This window comes from Sapajus apella, unplaced genomic scaffold (genome assembly GCF_009761245.1).
Source record: "Sapajus apella isolate SASKATOON/1434 unplaced genomic scaffold, GSC_monkey_1.0 scaffold156, whole genome shotgun sequence".
NCBI lineage: Eukaryota > Metazoa > Chordata > Mammalia > Primates > Cebidae > Sapajus > Sapajus apella.
The window spans coordinates 1,925,354-1,946,913 of record NW_022437096.1 but is presented as its reverse complement, the minus strand read 5'-3'; the positions used below and the strand labels follow the sequence as shown (position 1 = coordinate 1,946,913).

Below are 21,560 nucleotides of genomic sequence, written 5' to 3'. Positions count from 1 at the left end.
CCACGTCTCCCGGTGTGAGGGCAAGCGAAGGCCCCACGTCTCCCGGTCTGAGGGCAAGCGAAGGCCCCAGTCTCCCGGTCTGAGGGCAAGCGAAGGCCCCAGTCTCCCGGTCTGAGGGCAAGCGAAGGCCCCACGTCTCCCGGTCTGAGGGCAAGCGAAGGCCCCACGTCTCCCGGTCTGAGGGCAAGCGAAGGCCCCACGTCTCCCGGTCTGAGGGCAAGTGAAGGCCCCATGTCTCTGGTGTGAGGGCAAGTGAAGGCCCCATGTCTCCTGGTCTGAGGGCAAGTGAAGGCCCCATGTCTCTGGTGTGAGGGCAAGTGAACGCCCCATGTCTCTGGTGTGAGGGCAAGTGAAGGCCCACGTCCTGGTTCCAAGTGTCTCATCCCGAATGACCCAGACCCTCCCTCCTTAAGTGATCACAGCCCACGCAGTGCCTGCAAACTCACTCGAACAAGAACATGGGGGTTTCCCAGCACAATCAGCAAAGCTTTGGGTCTGGTGATTGCAACATTAAATCTTTTTGAGTTGGACAAGAAACCCAAAAAGTATCGATCATCTTCAAATCTATCTTCATTTGACCGTACCTAAAAGCACACAAGAGATGAATAAAAATAGTATTTTAAGTTTTGGGGGGGGGCGTGAAGAGAAACTCTTGATACATGAAAACATTTTGAAATGTTAAAGAGCCGAATGACCTCATTTTTGGAGAGGAGGGGGAGAAAGGGGACCAGAGGCCGGCCTTGTCGGCACTGGGTCTGCAGACAGGGAGCCCTGCACGCTCATGGCTGTCTCAGAATGGCAGGGTCTTTAGGGCTCTCCTGTGGGTGCCTGCCCTCCCACTCTCTGCTTCTCAGCTGTCTTTTCTTCTAACTTCGTGTCCCTCCTTCTCCAAGGCATTCACCGTGCCTTCCTGGATCCCTTCTCTTTACTTTCCTGTGTCTTAATCTTTGAGTATTGTTTTAAAAGACCCTCCCACAGTCACTGCTTAGGATGGCTCCTGGGCCTAGGGAGTCTCCGCCTGCAGCTGCTGCTCTGTGCTGGGAATAGGCCTCTACCCCTTTAGATCTGAAGCCCCTAGAACCCCAAGGGCACCAAGCACCTGACTGGCCATCCCCACGGAGAACAGGGATACCTACAGTCGAAATGATGATGGCCCGATACTCTTGTCCTTGAAACTCCTCTACGGATCCCACCTTTACATCCATCAGATCAACATTACGCAAAAGAATTCTGATTTTTTCCACCTTTAGAACAGATTAAAGAAAAACTAAAGATAACACTGTACATATCCATTTCTGCACACATCATGGTGTAAACCAAACATTGGCTGATGTGCAATATTGCTTTTCAATTCTTTATTGCATTGCTTCCAATTGGAGTTGATTAGAACACAAATTCCAGTTTTAGTAAAACTAGGGAAAGGGGTCAATGCTAATTAGGAAAGCCAAATTTCATGTGGAAAATCCTCCTCCCCAAAGCTCACACCAACCATGGAGGAAACCCTTCAGGAGAAATGAGAGCCGTGTCTGCTGCTTAGAGCTGAGGTGTGTCTCAGCAGGATGGCACCTGAACCCACAATGCTGCAAGCTGAGGCTAAGACAACAGGACAAGGACCACGTCTCCATAAGCCTTCGTAGTCGCTGTTCCTCTGGGAGAACTAAGTACTCACCTCTTGAGGTCCCAGAGTCAGAACACAGGAAACGTGCCATCTGTAAAGGGCTCTGCAGCTGGCACTCACGGTCCAGGTGATCTGTTACTGTGATGACCTAGGGGACCCACCTTCTCTTCTGCAATTTGGGGGTTCTAAGATCTGCTTCGTGGTGTGAGCACCACAGGGACACGTGCTTCACGACTGAAACCTTGTGTTTGGCATGGGAGGCAGCCACGTCCCCCTCAGGGCCACTATGACTATGTGAAGATACTTCCTGGGACCAGCCCCTGGGGGCCGTGGACACTAACTCTCCTACAGTCACACCACAGAGTCATACAAAATGAGAAGTGGCCCATTCAAAAATACCCAAAGTGCCCCCCCCAAGAAACAATGGGTTAGAGCTGGGGGTTGGCAAATGTTTTCCCAAAGAGCCAAATATCAAGGGACATATAAATGTAACCATTTCAAAATGTAAAAACTATTCTAGGCTCTGGCCGTGGAAAAGCTGGCAGCTGCCTGGAACGGACCCGTGGACGGCAGTTTGCTGATCTCTCACGCTGAACATCACTCAAGTGCGGTCCTGCTTCTTTAAAAACCTGCTGCCGCTCACAAGGAGCTTGTTTCTGCCTTTGTGGAACTGCAGGAGCCAGGGACCTGGACTTCAGGGACCTCACAATGCCAGGCGTGCCTGGGCAGGGCGTACCTGCTTCCGGTAGGGCGTGATGACGCCAATGTCGCTGGCAGACACCTGACTGGAGATGCTCCGGGCCAGGAGGCAGCAGTAGCGCAGGACCTGGACGGCCTCAGCCGGGTTGAACCATGACGGGCTTCTTCCCTCCCGTGCCTCACTGCCCTGAGTTGATGAGGGGAGAAAACCTCCTTTACTCCATGAATGTTCACCAGAGGGCGACAATCCAGGAGCTGAAGTCAGTGCTGGGAATACACACTGAATATGTCAGGAACAAATCCCTACTCTCACGCAGAGCTTACATGTGAGCAGAGCAGACGCCATATGTTAAATGATGATGAAATGGCTCACAGCTGTATTAAACGCTATCGGGGAGGATGGGTCACATGAATCCATCATTCAGGACTGAGCCCTGGAGTGGAAGGCTGGCTGGTATTTCTTTCTTTCTTTCTTTCTTTTTTGATATTAGACCTCTGATATAGCTATTTCTTATCTGACTCTTCCTTAGAAAAGATTAATGAGATACACTGACATAAAAGACAGACACACAGATCAAGTGGTGGAACGGAGAACTAGACATAAACTCTTGCATACGTGGCCGGACGACTTCCGACAAGGTGCCAGGACAGTTTTTCAACTTATGGTGCTGAGACAACTGGAGATCCACATGTGTAGGGATGAGGATGGACCCCTGCTTTACACCAGCTCGAAATGCAAACTCAAAGTAGGTCAAAGAGCTAAATCGAAGACCCGAACCCATGACATTCTTGGAGGAATATGGGAATAGCCTCATCACATTGGGTTTGGCAACGATTTCCTGGATATGACATCAAAGCCACTGGCAATAACTAAAAGGGATAAACTGGACAACATCCAAATGGAAAATATCTGGGCATCAAAGGACGCAATCACCAAACTGAAAAGGTCATCTGTGGAGGGGGGAAAACCTTTGCAACTCGTATACATGAAGTCAATATCCAAAACTATAAGGAAGTCTTAAACTCACTGACAAAATCGACCCAGTTAAATAAGGGCAAAGGACCTGAATTCTCCAAAGGAGACATACAAATGGCCAACAGGTACATGAAAAGCTGCTTAATGTCACAAATTATTGGGGAAATGCAAATCAAAACTACAGTGTGATACACCTCACACCCACTAAGATGGCTACCATAAAAAAACAACCACCACCCAGAAAATAAGTGGAGGTGAGGATGTGGGGAGACTGGACCCCTGTGGTGCTGCTGGTGGGAGCATGAAATGGTAGTTACTATGGAAAACAGGGTGATGATTTCTCAAAACACTTAGAATTAACCGGCCGAGTGTGGTGGCTCATGCCCTGTAATCCCAGCACTCTGGGGGGCCAAGGTGAGCAGATCACGAGGTCAAGAGTTCAAGACCAGCCTGGCAAAACCCCATCTCTACTAAAAATATAAATTTAGCCAGGCGTGGTGGGGCACCCCTGTAGTCACAGGTACCCAGGAGGCTGAGGCAGAAGAATTGCCTGAACCTGGGAGGTGGAAGTTGCAGTGAGTCAAGATCATGCCACTGCACTCCAGCCTGGGTGACAGAGTGAGACTCTATCTCAAAGAAAAAAAAAAGGTTATTAACATGACAGATTTTCTATTATGTGTACATTTATTTATTTATGAATGAATCAATGAGACAGGGTTTCACTCTGTCGCATAGAGTGCCAGGGCATGATCGCAGTTCACTGCAACCTCAACCTACCCAGGCTCAGGTGGTCCCTCCTCAGACTCCTGAGTAGCTGGAACTACAGGTGTGCACCCATCATGCCCAAATAATTTTTGTATTTTTTGTAGTGATAGGGTCTTGCTATGTTGCCCAGGCTGGTCTTGAACTCCTGGGCTCAAGCAATCTGCCTGCCTTGGCTTCCCCAAGTGCAGAGGTTATAGGTGTGAGCCACCAAGTCCGGCCCTACAATTTTAAAAAGTGACCACCAGGTTGGGTGGGGTGGTTCACGCCTGTAAGCCTAGCACTTTGGTAGGACAAGGCAGGTGGATCACTTGAGATCAGGAGGCCAGACCAACGTGGTGAAACTGTCTCTACTAAAAATACAAAAATTAGCCAGATATGGTGGCAGGTGCCTGTATTCCTAGCTACTCGGGAGGCTGGGGCCTGAGAATCGCTTGAAGCTGGGAGGCGGAGGTTGCAGTGAGCCAAGATGACAGAGCCTGGGTGACAGAGCAAAACCCTGTCTCAAAAACAAAAACAAAAAATAAAAACAAAAAACTCAAAAAAGTGACCACCAGATAAAACAGTGAGAATTTACTAATGTTTTTGTTGTTGTTAAGCCATGTAACTCACTCATTTACTGTAAATAATAACTGAAGAAACTAAAAAAAAATCAATGGGATGGAAGCTTACAGCAGAAACTTCTAAATTGAGAAAAAAATGAAATGAATAGCAACCAATCAACTAGAAAAAATAAGGAAAGCAAAAGAAAATAAGAAAGGTAAAGAAGAAATCATGTGAAATCACTATAGACTGGGCTCATTTATGTCACTAAAAGCAAACTGACTCTCAAAATGGATTAAATATAAAAACCTAGCTGCTCCTAAAAAATATAGCAATAAAAAAAATGAAAACAGAGAGCAAAGACATATCACGTAAAAAGAAAAAGGTGGCAGGCTGGGCGCAGTGGCTCACGCCTGTAATCCCAGCACTTTGGGAAACCGAGGCAGGTGGATCACTTGAGGTAGGAGTTTGAGTCCAGCCTGCCCAACATGATGAAATTCCGTCTCTACTAAAAATACAAAAATTAGCCAGGCGTGGTGGTTCCTGCCTGTAATCCCAGCTACTGAGGAGATTGAGGCAGGAGAACTGCTTGAACTGCGGAGGCGGGGGGTGCAGTGAGCTGAGGTCGTGCCATTGCATTCCAGCCTGCGTGACAAGTGAGCTTCCATCTCAAAAAAAAAAAAAAAAAAAAAAAGTGGCAATGTTATATATTACGAGGTGGGATTTAAGACTAAAACACACAACAGTATGGAAGAATATTACATAATGAGGAAGAAGATAAAGCAATGATAAACTGTATGGGTGAAACATGGCAGTTAAAATTCATAAGACGAGAACGATGAGAAACCCAAGGATAATTTGATAAGGAGCACAATGAGAACGAGAGACTTCACTACTCTTCTCTGCCATGGCCTACCTAGTGGACAGACCCTAGGTCACAGCCTCCATGCATTTACTTACACACACACACACACACAGAGACATATAATACACATATATAGAGACACACATATATACAGACACACACACACAGACACACACATATATATACATATACATATATATATTTATGTACATATATGTATTATGCATCAGATCCTTGGCCATATTTATATATTTTTTAGAGTCAGGGTTTCACTCTGTTGCCTGGGCTGGGGTACAGTGGTGCAATTACAACTCACTGCAGCCTCAATCTCCTGGGCTCAAGCAATCCTCCTGCCTCAGCCTCCCAAGTAGCTGGGACCAAAGACACATGCCACCATGCTTGGCTAATTAAAAAAAAATTTTTTTTAAGAGATGAGAGTTTCACTATGTTGTCCAGGCTGGTCTCGAACTCCTAGGCTCAAGCAATTCTCCCCCTTTGGCCTCCCAAAGTGCTGGGATTACAGGCATGAGCGGCTGTGTCCGGTCACTAATGTGTTTTCCTGATACCCAGGGAAGCTTCTGAGGATGGGCAGAGTTAGCAGGACAGATGGCAGGGGACACCACTGCTGGGGTGAACCTGCCTCAGAGTCAACCACATCTCAAGGTGCCCGGCTCACTGCAGAATCCCCTGAGGACTCTTTCACCCTGGAAGCGAGCACCCCACAGCCACCATACACATAACCCTACCCCACGTGCTTTGGACAGATCAGATTTTCTCCCCCAGGAACTTATGAAGAGCAACTGAGGGCCACCGCTGGGTGGAGCATGGAATGCAGAGGCCCCGAGACAGTGGCTGGTGTAATCTGGACCCCTGTCCTCCGGGGGCCAAGGCATGGAAGGGACACTGGCACCAGGGCTCCCCGTGTGGTCTGGGCACAGCCCTCACTGCAGATATCTTGAGTGCCCCTTCCCTTGGGGCAGGGGGTTAATGTAAAACTTGATTTCTGGTTCTAACAACCAAATTCCTAATACAAACTGTGATTTTAGTGAATGCTTGGCCACTCAGCCTTTAACTCCGTCCCTCCAGGAGACCCCCAAGAGGGGTGGTGGCCTGTCACTCCTCAGGCCTGGGCACAGGGCTCAGGCTAGTGGCTGCTGTGTTCCCCGCCTGGGTCTTTTGGACAGCACCAACCCTTGAGGGAAGCACCAGGAGGGAGGTGGCGGCAGCCTCTGGAAGCTTCTTGCAGTCCTGTGGTGTCCCCAGCCTCACGACCCCACGAGCTTCCCCAGGCCCCCCAGAGCTCACCGGGCAGCTTCACTTCTCTTGGAGCCCAGGGCTTGTCTGCTGCGACCACCTGAGTGTAGTGCCTGCAATGCCCCGTTGGTGCCAGGCACAACTCATCTGGCAGGAAAAATCTTTCCATTGTCTGGAGACCAGCAGAGCATCTCCCCCGCCACAGGTGGGTGACAGGGGCTCATCTGGGAGGAAGGACTTCCTGCCACACTGTCCTTACCCGACACAGTCACCTATGGGTTCAAGACACAACTCACCCGCACACCATGGAAGATGAGAGGGAAGCCTTTCTTAGGTAACTTCTCCCAGCCCAGCAGAGAGTTCACCACTGTGGGGTCCGCACAGACCTCCAGCTCCCTGTGGTAGAACAGCCGTGAGGGCAGCGCCAGCAGGGCCTTGTGGGACCGGTAGTTCTTCACCAGCTTTGTGACCTGTGAGGAGAGGGTGATGGGTCACAAGTGCCAGTTTCTGTCACAGGAAGAGGCTCTGCACGGCAAACGTGAGGCCACCTGACTTCCAAGCCCAACTCTGCCCCTGTGCCCCTGTGTGTCGCCTGCCACCAGACCAACCCCTTGGATAATGGTCAAGCCAAGGGTCCATCTGAATAGAAAATGTGAACATCAAGAAGAAAAGGGTGAGACAGCCGCCCTTTGTTCCTCTCCTGGGTCTGGATGCGGCTGAGGGGTCTCTTAAAGGGCTCCTGCCATCTGAGACCTGACGGCTGGGTGGAGAGCAGGTGGATGCCTCCTGAGAGCCTCACTCTGGAACCAGCGTCTTGCTGCCCAATGCAGCTCTGTCTCTGCTCGGCCACAGGGAAGGAAGGGCTTCTGGGCTCCTGGGCCAGGATGGTAGACGCTGTAACTCTAGGGGCACAGTGTGGCTGTGACTGGGCCAGCCTGGCTGTGACTTCACTGATACAGCTGAGCATGACTGTGATGTCACCAGCACATGGGACACCTTTACTGTCAGCCTCCAACCTAGTCAGAAGCTCATTTTGGGTAGGTGTTCTTCCCCGGGCCTGGTGTAAGCAGGCAGGGAGGGTCTCCAGGGATTACAGGAGTTCAGCCAGTCAGAGCAGTGTTCGGTCTTTCGGCTTCCCATCTTACAGCCTGTTTTTTCTTTTTGTTTTTTTTTTTTTTAAAGATGGGGTTTCACCATGTTGATCAGGCTAGTCTTGAACTCCCGACCTCAGGTGATCTGCCTGCCTTGGCCTCCAAAGTGCTTGGATTACAGTTATGAGCCACCACGCCCGGCCTTACAGCCTGTTTTGTCTAAGCCCTGTGTAGAATGCAGTCTCCTCACTGGCTGAAACTACTTCCCGACAGACCCCAGCAGCTCACAGATGAACTGAGAGAACGTTGCCCACGGCCACGCTCATGTCTCCACTCTGGAGGAGTGTCAGCATCAGCACATGTGACCCACGTGCTGGTGCGAGGACTCGCTGTGTCTGTGCCGCAGGGAGTCCTCCTCTCACTGTCCCTTGGGGAGAACACACGCAGGGCTCTCCCTCCTTGGGATGAGTAACAAAGCTCGTGCTGGTGAAAACCTGGGTCTTCAGACAACGTGGTGTTGTCTGTTACTCGCCAGGTAAAGGACCGGTGCTTTCTGGTAACACTGGCACGAGAACGCCATTATTGGCCTCCTAACTGTCAAACCTAACTAGAACGTGTCCAGCCTCCAAGGTGCTACTCAAAACTACAAATGTGACCTAGCGTCATGATGCCTCTGCCTTAGCTGGACACGGGCAGGTGAGGGGAAGAGAAAGGAAGCATGCCACCTCCTGGGGTCACTGCGGCAGCTGCTCCAGCAGGAGGGTGCAGGACACTGCCCAGGCCCTGCACAGGACAAAGCCATCACCCCCGTGCAGCAGGGTCTTTCTGTACCTGTGGCTGTGTGCTGCATGCACTGCCCTGAAGGCTGTGTGGAGGGGACAGTGGTGACGGCAGCGTGCTGGTCTCCCTTGCTGCAGCCATGTCACCTGCACCCACATCTCCAGAAAAGCGGCCAGTGGACGGAAGGGCGCAGCAGCACTGAGGATGAGGCGCACCTCCTGGGGGCAGCAGAGCTCTCAGGTGCCCTGTGGGCCCAGCAGCTGCTTATGTCCGGCCTTCTCTTCCTGGGGGCAGTTTCATGGGCTCCTGGCACAGCTGGTGCCTGTCTTAAGGGTGGTCCCTCATGAGACCTTCCTTGGCCTGAAGACCCCTACCTGCCCCCTACCCTTGACAACCAGGAATGGGTTCCAGTCCTTTTCCCTCAAAGTCTGCCCATGGTCACTGCCCCTCATTTTCTATTGATGTTAATACTGGCAATGGGAATCAGATGGAGACCGTTCTTCTGTGGGCTACAGGGGCTTACAAACTGAGGCTACTTGGTTCACTGTTTAATGATGGGCCCTGGAGGCCCAAGCTCAGTGTGCTGGGGGCTCCCAAAGATACAATTCCAAAGGTCATCCCTCAGAATTTGGTGCAAGGTTGGCTGACAGCCCAGAACCTGCACTTTAATGGAACTCGGGGTTGAAGACCACTGAGGAAGGCACTGCCTGCAGTCACTCTAGGGCAGGCTTTTCAAGTTACAAAAGTTACTTCCTATTTTTCTTATGTTAACAGAGTAACATAGATTTTAACTTATTTTACTGTATCTGACCCCAGAGTCTCGGCCATCAGCGCTAGGCTGCACTTCCTGTTGATGGGGGAGGTGCTGTGGTGGGTGCTCCCCTGTATTCTGCCTGCGGATGGAGGTGACTCAGCTGGACAGAGGGGTGAGCTGCTCGACTGTCCCCGAGCCCGTCTGCTTAACTGGGAACTGGAACGCCTAGACTCACCAGCAGGGGGTTATGTGCGCCGCAAGCACCAAAAGCATTTTCGTCCCTCTGGTACGCAGGTCGAGACATCAGCCGTTCCAACAAGGACACGTTCAGCCCATAGGCCATGGCGAGTCTGGACTTAATGACTGGGCCAAGCTGCATGGGGTCTCCTGCCAGCACAATCTGCACACACAGGGCCCATCTCAGCTCACGCAGGGAGGGTGCCGCTGCGACTCCTACAGGCTTAGGTGGGAGCAGGGCTGCACGCAGGATGGCCCCAAGCTCACTCTGGCTGCAGGGGATGAGGGGAGGGGCTGGGAGACCAGGGAGCACTGACAAGGCTTGCAACTGTCTCTCCTGGCTTCTCCCTGAAGTCCTGCCATCTGCCGGGCTCCTGCAGCCTGGCTTTCTCTCCTGCGAATCTCTCAAAATGGTAGGAGCCCCAAGGATGCTGTCTAACTTCTGAAGGGTTCTGCGTGGCTGCCATTCTGTCTGCCCCTTGCCCATGGTTGCCTTGACCTGGTGAGGCCACCTGACACCACTGCTCTGCCCAGACCAGTCCCTGCTCCCTCCCCAGGTCCCACCTTCAGGATGTGCATCTAGGATAGGTGCCAAGGAGAAGCCTGAAACCCCTAGCGCTGGATGCTAGATGCGCTGGCCTCGATGCAATGCACAGTGAGGGAACCAGAGGAGTTCAAGGTGATGCCCATGCCACCATCAGGGGCACCCAGGGAGGAGGCAGGCGGGAGCGGAGGACGAGGACGCACAGAGCTGGAGGCCAGGGCAGACTGAGAGGTGGGTGGGCCAGATGCAGGAGCACCGGCTCTGTCTGCCCCTCCAGGCACTGCAGCCGGCTCACCCAGAGTGGGGGCCACATTCCTGACTTCAACACTACATCCCCAACACCTGGAATGGCTCTTAACCTCCCTTTTACAAGTGATGGCAGGACTGCAGCCCCTACCCCCACAGGAGAACAGGACGAGGAGGAAGCAGCACACACGGCAGTGGGGTTTTACCTGGCCGCTGACGTCTGACATCAGCCCCAGAGGAATGAGGCATTCCGGCTCACTTGCCTGCCCAGCTTCGTCCACAAACACATGAGTGAAGTGTCCAACTCTAGAGCAAAGATATTCTAAATGGTAATTTCTGCCAAATTGTTTCAGCAATTGATGCCTCTGACACACTGGCAAAGCCAAGCTCAGCACCACAGGGGCACAGCGGGGCTGCCCGGGGTGTGCGGTGGAGCTCGGGGTCTGGGTATCACCTGGCCCGAGGGAGGAAGGCCACAGGTGTCTAAGCCACATCAGCACCTGGTGCTCTGCACGCAGAGTCTGTTTCCAGAGATGTGGAGGGAAGAAGGGGCGGGGCGTGGGGGCTGGGGCGCAATACACGAGCGCCTCCTGGGGGCAGCTCATAGGAAGCGCCACAGGCTCCTGGCCTGCTCTCCACCTGCATCTCACTCCTGTGATTAATCAAAATGCCCAGGTTTGAGTCCTGACTTCCCCTCTCTGAGTCTCCACCTTCCATGTGTCCCTCAGGAGGCGAGTGAGGTGACAGCAGCTGAGCTGGCCACTGTAAAGCAATGGGAGCAGGCCTGGCCTGGTCAGCGGCCACAGATGGCTCATTTCCTCTTGACTCATCCTTGTGAGCCATACTTAGCTGGGCACTGCCCAGCCTGCCATGCCAGCAGGCTGAGGCCCTGGGAGCCACTTCCTAATCTGAGGTGCCATTAAGAAAATGGGGTCTCATCCTGGTCAACATGGTGAAACCCCGTCTCTACTAAAACTACAAAAAAATTAGCTAGGCATGGTGGCGCGTGTCTGTAATCCCAGCTACTCAGGAGGCTGAGGCAGGAGAATTGCCTGAACTCAGGAGGTGGAGGTTGCGGTGAGCTGAGATCGTGCCATTGCACTCCAGCCTGGGTAACAAGAGCGAAACTCCGTCTCAAAAAAAAAAAGAAAAAAAAAAAAAAGAAAATGGGGTCTCTAGAATGGCTCCCCACAATTCTGGCCCCTGCTACAAACTCAGTGAGGTTCCCAGCTACAGAACAGCCCCTCCTGGCAGGAGCCTGTCCGGCTCTCTTTTCTCTGTGTGTCCAGGCATGACAAGGGAGGTGCAGGGGCAGAGAGTCCACAGCATTGCTGATGGACAGGGTGGGGATTCTGCAGGAAGGAGTCGTCAGATGCGACTGCAAGGCCCATGGCTCAGCCCCCACGGGAGAAGCTGTGGAGCTCTTGGCATGCGAAGGCCGTGGGACTGAGAGCAGGAGCTTGCTTGGCACACTGCTTCTAGAGTGCAGACGAGCCACCCCACATATGGCCACGAGCTGAGGAATAGGCACCCCGGCTTTCCTGGCTTGCCCAGCCCAGCAGCTTCTACTCTATGGTCAGGAGGCCTCAGTGGGGAAATGCTGTTGGGGCAGAAACAGGTCCTGATGCCCAAGGAAGCAGATATGGGACAGGGAGAGTTCTGGGCCACGCCAACAACTGACAGGACACACTTTGGGCCTTCTCACTGCTGAGCACAGTTTCTCCTGTCTCCGGCCCGGGACGTCAGGCAAATCCATCACCTCGGAGCCTCTGGTGTCCCACCGTGGGGTGAGACCCCATGGTCAGACCTGTGCTGGGGGCGGGCTCCTGCTCACAGCAGTGCTGGGCCCAACACGTCCTGCATCCACTCATGGTCAGCTGACACCTTTAACTTCAGGTCTGAATGTGTAAATCTCAAGACACGGATTTCACAAGTGACCCTGTGCACCGCTCCCAGTGACAGATGCGGAAATCAGCACACTGCCATTTCCCCATCTCACGTCCCCATTTCTGTTGAAAAAAATTAACATTATGTATCTTTCCTAGAATGTAAGCATTTAGGTTACAATTCTGTATTAACTGCAGTCACTTTTGCCAGATGACACTGCTACTTCTTTGCCCTTTGAAGAGACCCGACCTGCTGTTCTAGCCACTGTCAGCCAGCTGACCCTGGGGCCTCTGCAGCTGGGCTGCGACACCTATCCTGCTCCTGCATAGAGCGTTTCTGAAACAGCAGCCTGCCCTGGCCGGTCGCCTCCTCCCACTACCTGAACATCAGCTCCAGGGTGCAGGGTCCAGGCTGTGCTTGCCCCGCCCCACCCCATAGAGCCCTCTGCAGCCCAGTGAGTCCTGCCTCTTCAGCTCTGGACCTTTGACTCATCAAGACACATGAACAAAAACAATCCCTCTCGTTCAGACCTGTGCTGTGCAACCGAGTAGCTACACACGGCTATCAGGCACCGCATTGTGGCTGGTCTGGAATCTGATATGCTCCAAGTGTAAAAGACATGGTGGATTTTGAAGATTTGAACCAACAAAAAAGTAAAGTGTCTCATCATTCATATTTTACTAATCTCATGATGAAAAGACATCATGTATATGAGTAAAATGCAACAATTAGACCACTCATAACACATGGTGACAGGCGTGGTCGGCTGTGCCTCTGTTCCGTGTGGAGCTGACAGACCCCAGAGCCCACAGCACATCCAGGTGGGGGACATGTGTGGGCCCAGGTGAGGCCCACCTCCTTTGGTCACCCACACGACCACTGTGACACTGGACACTGCCCAGGGTGACCTGTTTCTAGGCCATCAGGGATGGGCTTTCCTCAGAGGCCCTGGCTTCTTCCTCCCACCCTCAGCCTGGTGCCCCCTACACTGCCTGGCTCTGTTTACTGCGTGGAAGCTGCTTGCTGCCTCCCAGACCCCACCTCCCTGCACTGGGGTCTCAGAGTGCCTTGCTCCGTGCTCAGGCTCCCTGGGCTCAAAGCCCTTCCTCCCAACCCCCAGGAGGGCCCACCTATGACAGATGGCACCCTATGCTGCTGCATCTCCTCCGCCTGTCCCCTCCACAAAGCCCACAGAGCCAGGGGCACAAATGGTCCCCGAAGATCTGACCTTACAGAGCTGAGCTGTTTCCTAAGCAGCCTGCCTCCCCATGCCCACTCCAAGTGACTCACTCTCTTGTTCAGAAGCCCTTCACTGGCTTCCCACCTCGCCAGAGGTCAGTTCAAAGGCCCCTCCAAGGCCCACCAGGCCCAGGCTCCAGGCCTCCCCGTTACCACTCCTTTCCGGCTGCTTCCGCTCACCAGGCTCTGGCTCCGCAGTTCCCTTTGGGGAGACCTCAGTGCTCTCCAAACGCAGGGCCTCAATACATGCTGGTCCATCTGCTTGCCCATCCACTGCTGGCTCCTAAGAGTCCTTGGGGTCTCAGCCTCCCTGGCTCCATTCAAGCACAGCCTCTCACCCATAGCCCTGCCTCCCTCCCTGAGCACTGAGTCCCTGGGTCATCCGCCCCTCAGATGGAAGCTAGGAGAGGACACCAACCTCTGTCCTGGGAGACCCCACGCAAACTCCACGTCCAGGGCTCACCTCACTCCTATTTGGTAAAACAGCCCTGAGCTGCTGCACGTGGTGATGATTATCCGAAAGCGCGAGGCTTTCCAGATGTCTTCTCCATCTCTGCAATACGGTTTGATGGCATCAATAACTATCTGGGGGCAAGCAGGGGTGGAGTTAGTTTACTTTTCCAATTACTAAGCAATTCTATAAACTGGATGGAATCACCAGGCCTAAAATAATTCTAAGAAGGAACCCTGCCCTGGTGCCACTTCTTAGTTATATCAAAGTCATAATTTAAGATTTTTTTCTCAAAATATTTCATACTTATCAATTCAGTCTATGTTTTAGAAACTCCAGAGCCACAAATATAACACATAATCCTACAGATCCTTCCCCAAAACAACTTTGTACATTTTCTATTGTTTTATTTTTGTTTCTCGAGTTGCAGTCTTGCTGTCACCTAGGCTGGGGTGCAGTGGCACGATCTCGGCTCACTGAAACCTCTGTCGCCTGGGTTCAAGCGATTCTCCTGCTTTAGCCTCTAGAGTAGCTGGGATTACAGGCTTGCACCACCATGCCCAGCTATTTTCAATGACTTTTTTAAAAGTAATACTTCAGGCCGGGCACAGTGGCTCAGGCCTGTGATCCCAGCACTTTGGGAGGCGGAGGCTGGTGTATCACTTTTGGTCAGGAGTTCGAGACCAGCCTGACCAACATGGTGAAACCCTGTCTCTACTAAAAATGCAAAATTAGCTGGATGTGGTGGCACAAACCTGTAATCCCAGCTACTTGGGAGGCTGAGGCAGAAGAACTGCTTGAACCCAGGAGGTGGTGGTTGCAGTGAGCTGAGCTCACACCACTGCACTCCAGCCTGGGCAACAAGAGCAAAAACTCCATCTCAAAAAAATAAGTGAATAAAAAACAAAAGCAATACTTTACTCTATAAGCAAATCAGCAACTTAAAATTTCCTTAAAGGGACATTTAAAGCCAAACCAAGGAAACTCTGAGAAACAAGACATTTGGGGATTAAATAAAAGAGGAGTGTGATAATTTGACAACACTACGAATGCCCACGATAGGTCTGGTAACTCACACAGAGTGAGAATGTGATGACATATTCAGGAATCAAACTCCACCATTCAGTGGTAAGAGGACCCAGGGCAGAGCCATTTCTCAACACAGCTTTCTGTGGCAACTCTCTGCCCACCCCCTACCCCTGCCCTCCCCTGCCCACTCAGCATTTCCTATGTTCCAGGGAGGGGTTCTGCTGCCCCTGCCTGCTTGCACTGAGGGCTTACCTCCTCAAACCTGCAGGTGGCGTTCACCCGGACCATGGCGGCTGGCCGCAGCACCCTGCTCTCATGCAGCCGCAGACACACGAGGTCAGCGGCACTGTTGGAAGGTGCACAGACCAAAATCCGACTGTCCGGCAAGGCAAAGTGTACCTTCATCAAAGACACACAAGAGACCAAGGATCAGGAACATCCATACCGCAAGGTGGAAACTAGGAGTCTAACCTCAGCATGCATATTTGTGTGCAGGGACTCAGCTGCGTGGGCTCAGATGCCAGCCCCCAACCCACTGAGACCCAGGCACGGCTCGGCCTCATCACACCGCTGCCAAGACCTGGGTTAGATGGGAAAGTTCTCTGCACTCTCTAAGATTCTAAACCACCTCCCAGGACAAACAGAGTCAGATTAACCTGCACACATCTGGCATGCAATACAATTCTGCACTCAAGCTGTTTGCCAATTTGAATCCTGAATCACGCTAAATGTGGATGGTCTTCAACTGATGATGGTTTGACTTGATGATGGTGTGAAAGCCATCCCCAGTCAGCCAGCTTCTCAACTTACAGCGAGTCATACCTTGATGAATCCAATTTACGATGCATTTATTTGGTCGTAACCCCATCAAAAGTCAAGAAGCATCTACATACAATATTTTCATAAACTTAACTTCCATCACAAATGAAGAGATCTAAAACTTCTGCAGAATGGTGGCTGTAGCTACTATAAGGGTAACTTCTTTTCTGCAGCAAAGTTTCATCATTTGGTAGAATAGTTTACTAGGCTAAAAATGAGTTTCCTTCTAAACCTATGAAATAAGCTTTTAAATCCCTATATATCCACACAAATAGACTTAATATTATGAAATAACTGGTATTTCTCAAGCTCTTTACCACTTTCAGATTCTACAATCTAGACTCACTTCCTGAAGACACAGATGTCATGTGTGAACAGCAGCACAGAGCCACAACCCCCGTAGCGCTGCTGTCCTTACCTGTAAGACAGCCTCTATTATCGTCACGGTCTTTCCAGTCCCAGGCGGTCCAAAGAGAATATACGGGAGGGGACGGCAGTCACCACTCAGAATCCTTCTAACTGCCAACTTCTGATTTTCATTTAGCACTGGATTGAAAAACTCCACCTTTCTTGCTTCAGGGGTCTGAATTTCATCTACTGTATTCAAAGTGGAGAAAGTTTCAGTGAGTTCCAAATAGCTCACAACAGCTGTGGACACGTCTTCACTTAGGTCAGGTGTCAGCACAGCTGTGCAAAGGCCAAAACAGAGCCACAGACAGGGAGCAGCTCCTCAGTCTGACTGTGGGTAAGACATGCACAGAGCATTCCCTTTAATAATCTGTCTGTGCTGTTTTTTTTTTTTTTTTTTTTGAGACAGGGTCTGGTTCTGTCACCCACGTTGGAGTACTATGGCGTGATCTCAGCTGACTGCAACCTCTGCCTCCTGAGCTCATGCAAAGCAATCCTCCCATGTCAACCTCCCAGGTAGCTGGGACCACAGGCACCCACCACCACACCTGGCTAATTTTTGTATTTTTTTTTTTTTTTTTTGGGACGGAGTTTCGCTCTTGTTACCCAGGCTGGAGTGCAATGGCACAATCTCGGCTCACCACAACCTCCGCCTCCTGGGTTCAGGCAATTCTCCTGCCTCAGCCTCCTGAGTAGCTGGGATTACAGGCACGCGCCACCATGTCCAGCTAATTTTTTTTTGTATTTTCAGTAGAGACGGGGTTTCACCATGTTGACCAGGATGGTCTTGATCTCTTGATTTCGTGATCCACCTGCCTCGGCCTCCCAAAGTGCTGGGATTACAGGCGTGAGCCACTGCGCCCGGCCCTAATTTTTGTATTTTTTAACAGAGACAGGGTTTCGCCATGTTGCCCAGGCTGGTCTCAAACTCCTGAGCTTATGTGATCTGCCCACCTCAGCTTCCCAAAAGTGTTGGGATGACAGGTATGAGCTCTGTGTTCAACCTGTCTGTGGTTTGTTAAGGAGTCAGGAGAACTAACACAGCTTCTGAGAGAAAAACAGGCTGTCAACTGATTCTGCTGCTTTAGAGATCACCCTCAAATATTAGAACTGGATTAAAAAATGTCCATCTCTGAAAAGAGCACCTGGAAAAAAGAATCCAGAAACTAAGTCTTCTTAAAATATCTAACCTAAAACATCAAGTCTCCAGTCAAGGTGGAGACAGCAGCCGCCTGTCACAGGCCACATGCCTTCCGACTGTTCTTCCTTCCCATGAGAGCCTGCTTCTCAAAGTCCCCATTTTCCAGGCATGAGTCTCTGAGTCGCTCTTCTCCTGGCCCCTCACCAACACATACCTAAATCACTTATGTCTGCAGCAAAGGGTGCCGGCAGGTCCTGGTCACCAGCACGCCTCTCCTTTGTTCCATGTTTAGCTTGGTCTTTCCTGGTTTTCCTATCCTAGAAATTATCATGCAGAGAAATGATTTAAAAAAACAGCTCAGTGTTTACACTGGCTTGGCTGAAAGAGCAAACATAAACATCTAGTGTTCTGCTTATTATATTTATTTAACAGCTCTTTGGATGGATCACAGGTCAGGCTCTTTGAAAAATAAAGAAAAAGCAAACTATCAGATAAAAAGTTGCTAAAAAGAGTTAAGCGTTTTTTTTGAAATTGCTTTTAGAAATAAATATAAATAAACTAAAATTTGATGAAACCAAAGCACAGGACTAAATTTTACTTTACCAATATCATCTTTCCTTGGTACATCCTACCTGCTTTCCAGGCTGGACAGTGGGGAACCTGCAGGGAATGGTCAAAGGTACAGCCCAGGGCTCTGGGTCTCCCGGGGACAGCCTCAGCATGACCTGATTGCTCTCCTGGGCACTGTTCTCACGACCTCACTGCTCTCACACCTGTCATCCCAGCACTGTGAGAGGCCGAGGTGTGCGGATCACTTGAGTCAGGAGTTCAAAACTAGCCTGGGTAACATGGTGAAACCCTGTTTCCAGCAAAAATACAAAAAAATTAGCCATGCACCTGTGGTCCCAGCTACTCGGGAGGCTGAGGTGAGAGGATCACTTGATCCCAGGAGGAGGAGGCTGCAGTGAGTGGAGATTGGGCCATTGTACTCCAGCCTGGGTGGGAGAGACCCCACCTAAAAAAAAAAAAAAAAAGCCGGGTATGGTGGTTCATGCCTGTAATCCCAGAACTTTCAGAGGCCAAGGTGGGCGAATCACGAGGTCAAGACATCGAGACCAGCCTGGCCAACATAGTGAAACCCTGTCTCTACTAAAAATACAAAAATTAGCTGGGTGTGGTGGTACTTGCCTGTAGTCTCAGCTACTCTGGAGACTGAGGCAGGAAAATCGCTTGAACCCAGGAGGCAGAGGTTGCAGTGAGCCAAGACTGTGCCACTGCACTCCAGCCTGGGGTCAGAGCAAGACTCCATCTAAAAAAATAAAGATCCTGCACAAGAATTGGTTTTGTGTGTGTTTAACATAAGTGGCATTTGTCCTGAACCAATGGGATTTTCAATTTTTTCAGTACAATCTGTAATTCATAGCTTTGCACATATATCTTTGTTAAATAACTTCATTACTTTTATAGGATAAATTCTGGAATCTGTAAAATCAAAAGTTCTGTGGCCAGGTGTAGTTGCTCACACCTACAATCTGAGCGCTTCAGGAGGCTGAGGTGGAAGGATTGCTTGAGTCGGGGAGGTCAAGGTTGCAGTGAACCATGACTGCATCACTGCACTGCAGTCAGGGGAACAGGAGGGGAAAAGTCTCACATTGAAACATTTACACACATTGCCAAGTTTTAGTCTAAAAGAAGCTTGTCCGACCAGCGGCACATGGACTGCATGCAGCCCAGGACGGCTCTGAATGCAGTCCAACACAAATTCGTAAACTTTTAAAAACATTATGAGATTTTTTGTGTGATTTTTTTTTTTTTTTTTTTTTTTTAGCTCATCAGCTATTGTTAGTGTTAGCGGATTTTATGTGTGGCCCAAGACAATTCTTCCAATGTGGCCCAGGGAAGCCAAAAGATTGGACAGCCATGGTCTAGAAGCTTATGCCAATATAACCTCCTCCCACGACGATTGTGTTTTGCAGAGTGTAACTGCCATACAATGAGGCACACGGTGTGTGACTTGATAAGTCTGACATGTGCACACACCCATATAACCATCAGCACGACTGAGATGACAAACAGACCCGTCAGTCCCCAGAGCCTCCCTGGTCCCCTGTGGAGCAGCTCCCTCCGGTCACACTGGCTGGCTCACGTGCTCTGGAACTTCATATAAATGCAACCACACGGTGTAATTCATTGGAGATCCATCTACGGTGTCGCATGTCAACAGTTCACTCCTTGTATTGGTGAGCAATGTCCCACCGTACGAACAGAACGCAATCTGCTTATCCATTCACCTGCTCGCGGACGCTGGGCTGTTTCCTGTTTTTGACGATAAACAATAGATCTGCTGTGAACTTTGTGGATGAGTCCTTGAGTGGCTGTATGTCTTCATGTCTCTGGGGCACATGCCTGGAGAATGGCTGTGTTGTATGGCAGGTGCACATCCCACGTCTTAAGAACATCTTTTCCATAGTGGTGTGCTACTCTCCATTGCCACTGCAGGGTACGTGCCAGCTGCCCCACGTGCAGATGATCCAGCTCAGTTTCTGGCCATTCGAGTAGGTGTTCAGTGGCACTTGCTGTGGTTTGTGTCTCCCTAATAACTAACGAGGCTGAACATTTTTTCATGCGTTTATTACCATCGTATGTATTCTTTGATAAGTGTCTGTTCAAGCCTTTGATCCATTTTTAAAAATTGAGTTCTTAGTTTCTAGAGTAATATGTTTTCTGAATACAAGTTCTCGATCAGATGTGTGATTTGCAAATATTCTGTCTAGTCTGTCACTTTTCATTGTCTTACCAGTGTCTTTTTTTTTTTTTTTGAGACAGTTTTTCTACGTTTCTCAGGTTAGCCTTGAACCCCTGGGCTCAAGAGACCCTCCAGCCTTAGTCTCCTGGGTCACTGGGACTAAAGGTAGGTGCCATTGTGCCCTACTGTCTAAAACTGTCTTTTCAATAGCAAAATATTTAATTTCACTGAAGTCCAATTTATGGATTTCTTTGTAAGTCATGCTCTCAGTGCCACATAAAAAAAAATCCTTATCCAAACAAAGGATGTGAAGATTTTCTTCTATGTTGTTTTCTAGATGTATAGTTTTAGGCTTTACATTTATGGCTAGGAACTACACAATAAGTTCGTTTCTGTCTATACGGTGAGGTATGGATCCAGGTTCATGTTTTTGCACATGTCCTGCATTTACAGATCAATTTAGGTAAAATATGCAACTTGATAATAATGGAGTCTTCCGACCCAAGAGATACAAATAGCATCTCTCTCCATTTATTTATGATTTTTTTTTTTTTTTTTTTTTTTTTATGAGACAGAGCCTTGCTCTGTTGCCAGGCTGGAGTGCAGTGGCGCGATCTCGGCTCACTGCAACCTCTGCCTCCTGGGTTCAAGTGATTCTCCTGCCTCAGCCTCCCGAGTAGCTGGGATTACAGGCACGCGCCCAGCTAATTTTTGGGTTTTTAGTAGAGTTTCGTAGACACGGTTTCGTCATGTTGGTCGGGCTGGTCTCAATCTCTTGACCCTGTGATCCACCTGCCTTGGCCTCCCAAAGTGCTAGGATTACATATGTGAGCCACCGCGCCTGGCCGGTATTTACATCTTTTGTTGTCTACCTTTTGTCAGATTTATCCCTAATGTTTAAAGCATTTAGGTGCTACCTAAAAAAAAATTCTGAGCGTTTACTGGAAATATATAAAGTTATTTTTCTATATGGATCTTGTATCTTCCAAAATCACTTATTAGTTCTAACAGCATCATTTTAGATTCCATCAGATTTTCTTCTTTTTTTTTTTTTTTTTGAGACAGGGTTTCACTTTATCACCCAGGCTGGAGTGCAGTGGTACAATCATAGCTCACTGCAGCCTCAACCTCGACCTCCCAGGCTCAAGTGATCCTCCTGCCTCAGCCTCCTGAGTAGCTGAGACTACAGGTGTGTACCACCATGCCCAGCTAATTTTTTAATTTTTAAAAAAGAGAGACAGGGTCTTGTATGTTGCCCAGGCTGTTCTCAAGTGATTTTTCCCACCTCAGTCTCCCAAGGTGCTGGGATTACCGGCATGAGCCATCACGCTGGGCCACATCAGACTTTCTATGTGATGTGGATGCCTTTTCTTCCTGCTTCATTGCCTGTCTACAATACACAATGCTGGGAAAAAATGTTGAGTAAACTGCCCTCATCCTGATCTTACAAGCAAGGAGCATTTAGTTATCA

At 50.1% G+C, this 21,560-nt stretch overlaps 1 protein-coding gene across 1 annotated transcript in view; it reads right to left on the bottom strand.

The window, feature by feature from the left end:
• The window catches only part of MOV10L1 (Mov10 like RISC complex RNA helicase 1), a 68,585-nt gene that overhangs the window by 843 nt on the left and 46,182 nt on the right, over positions 1-21,560 (bottom strand). Inside the window, exons 17-26 of the mRNA XM_032266288.1 lie at positions 17,558-17,660; positions 16,213-16,391; positions 15,228-15,374; positions 13,959-14,080; positions 10,576-10,675; positions 9,578-9,742; positions 7,014-7,187; positions 2,355-2,504; positions 1,137-1,244; positions 447-584 (exon numbers count right to left, since the gene is read on the bottom strand). Of these exons, the coding sequence (XP_032122179.1) occupies positions 447-584; positions 1,137-1,244; positions 2,355-2,504; positions 7,014-7,187; positions 9,578-9,742; positions 10,576-10,675; positions 13,959-14,080; positions 15,228-15,374; positions 16,213-16,391; positions 17,558-17,660 (1,386 nt within the window). The remainder of the gene's footprint in view (positions 1-446; positions 585-1,136; positions 1,245-2,354; positions 2,505-7,013; positions 7,188-9,577; positions 9,743-10,575; positions 10,676-13,958; positions 14,081-15,227; positions 15,375-16,212; positions 16,392-17,557; positions 17,661-21,560) is intronic.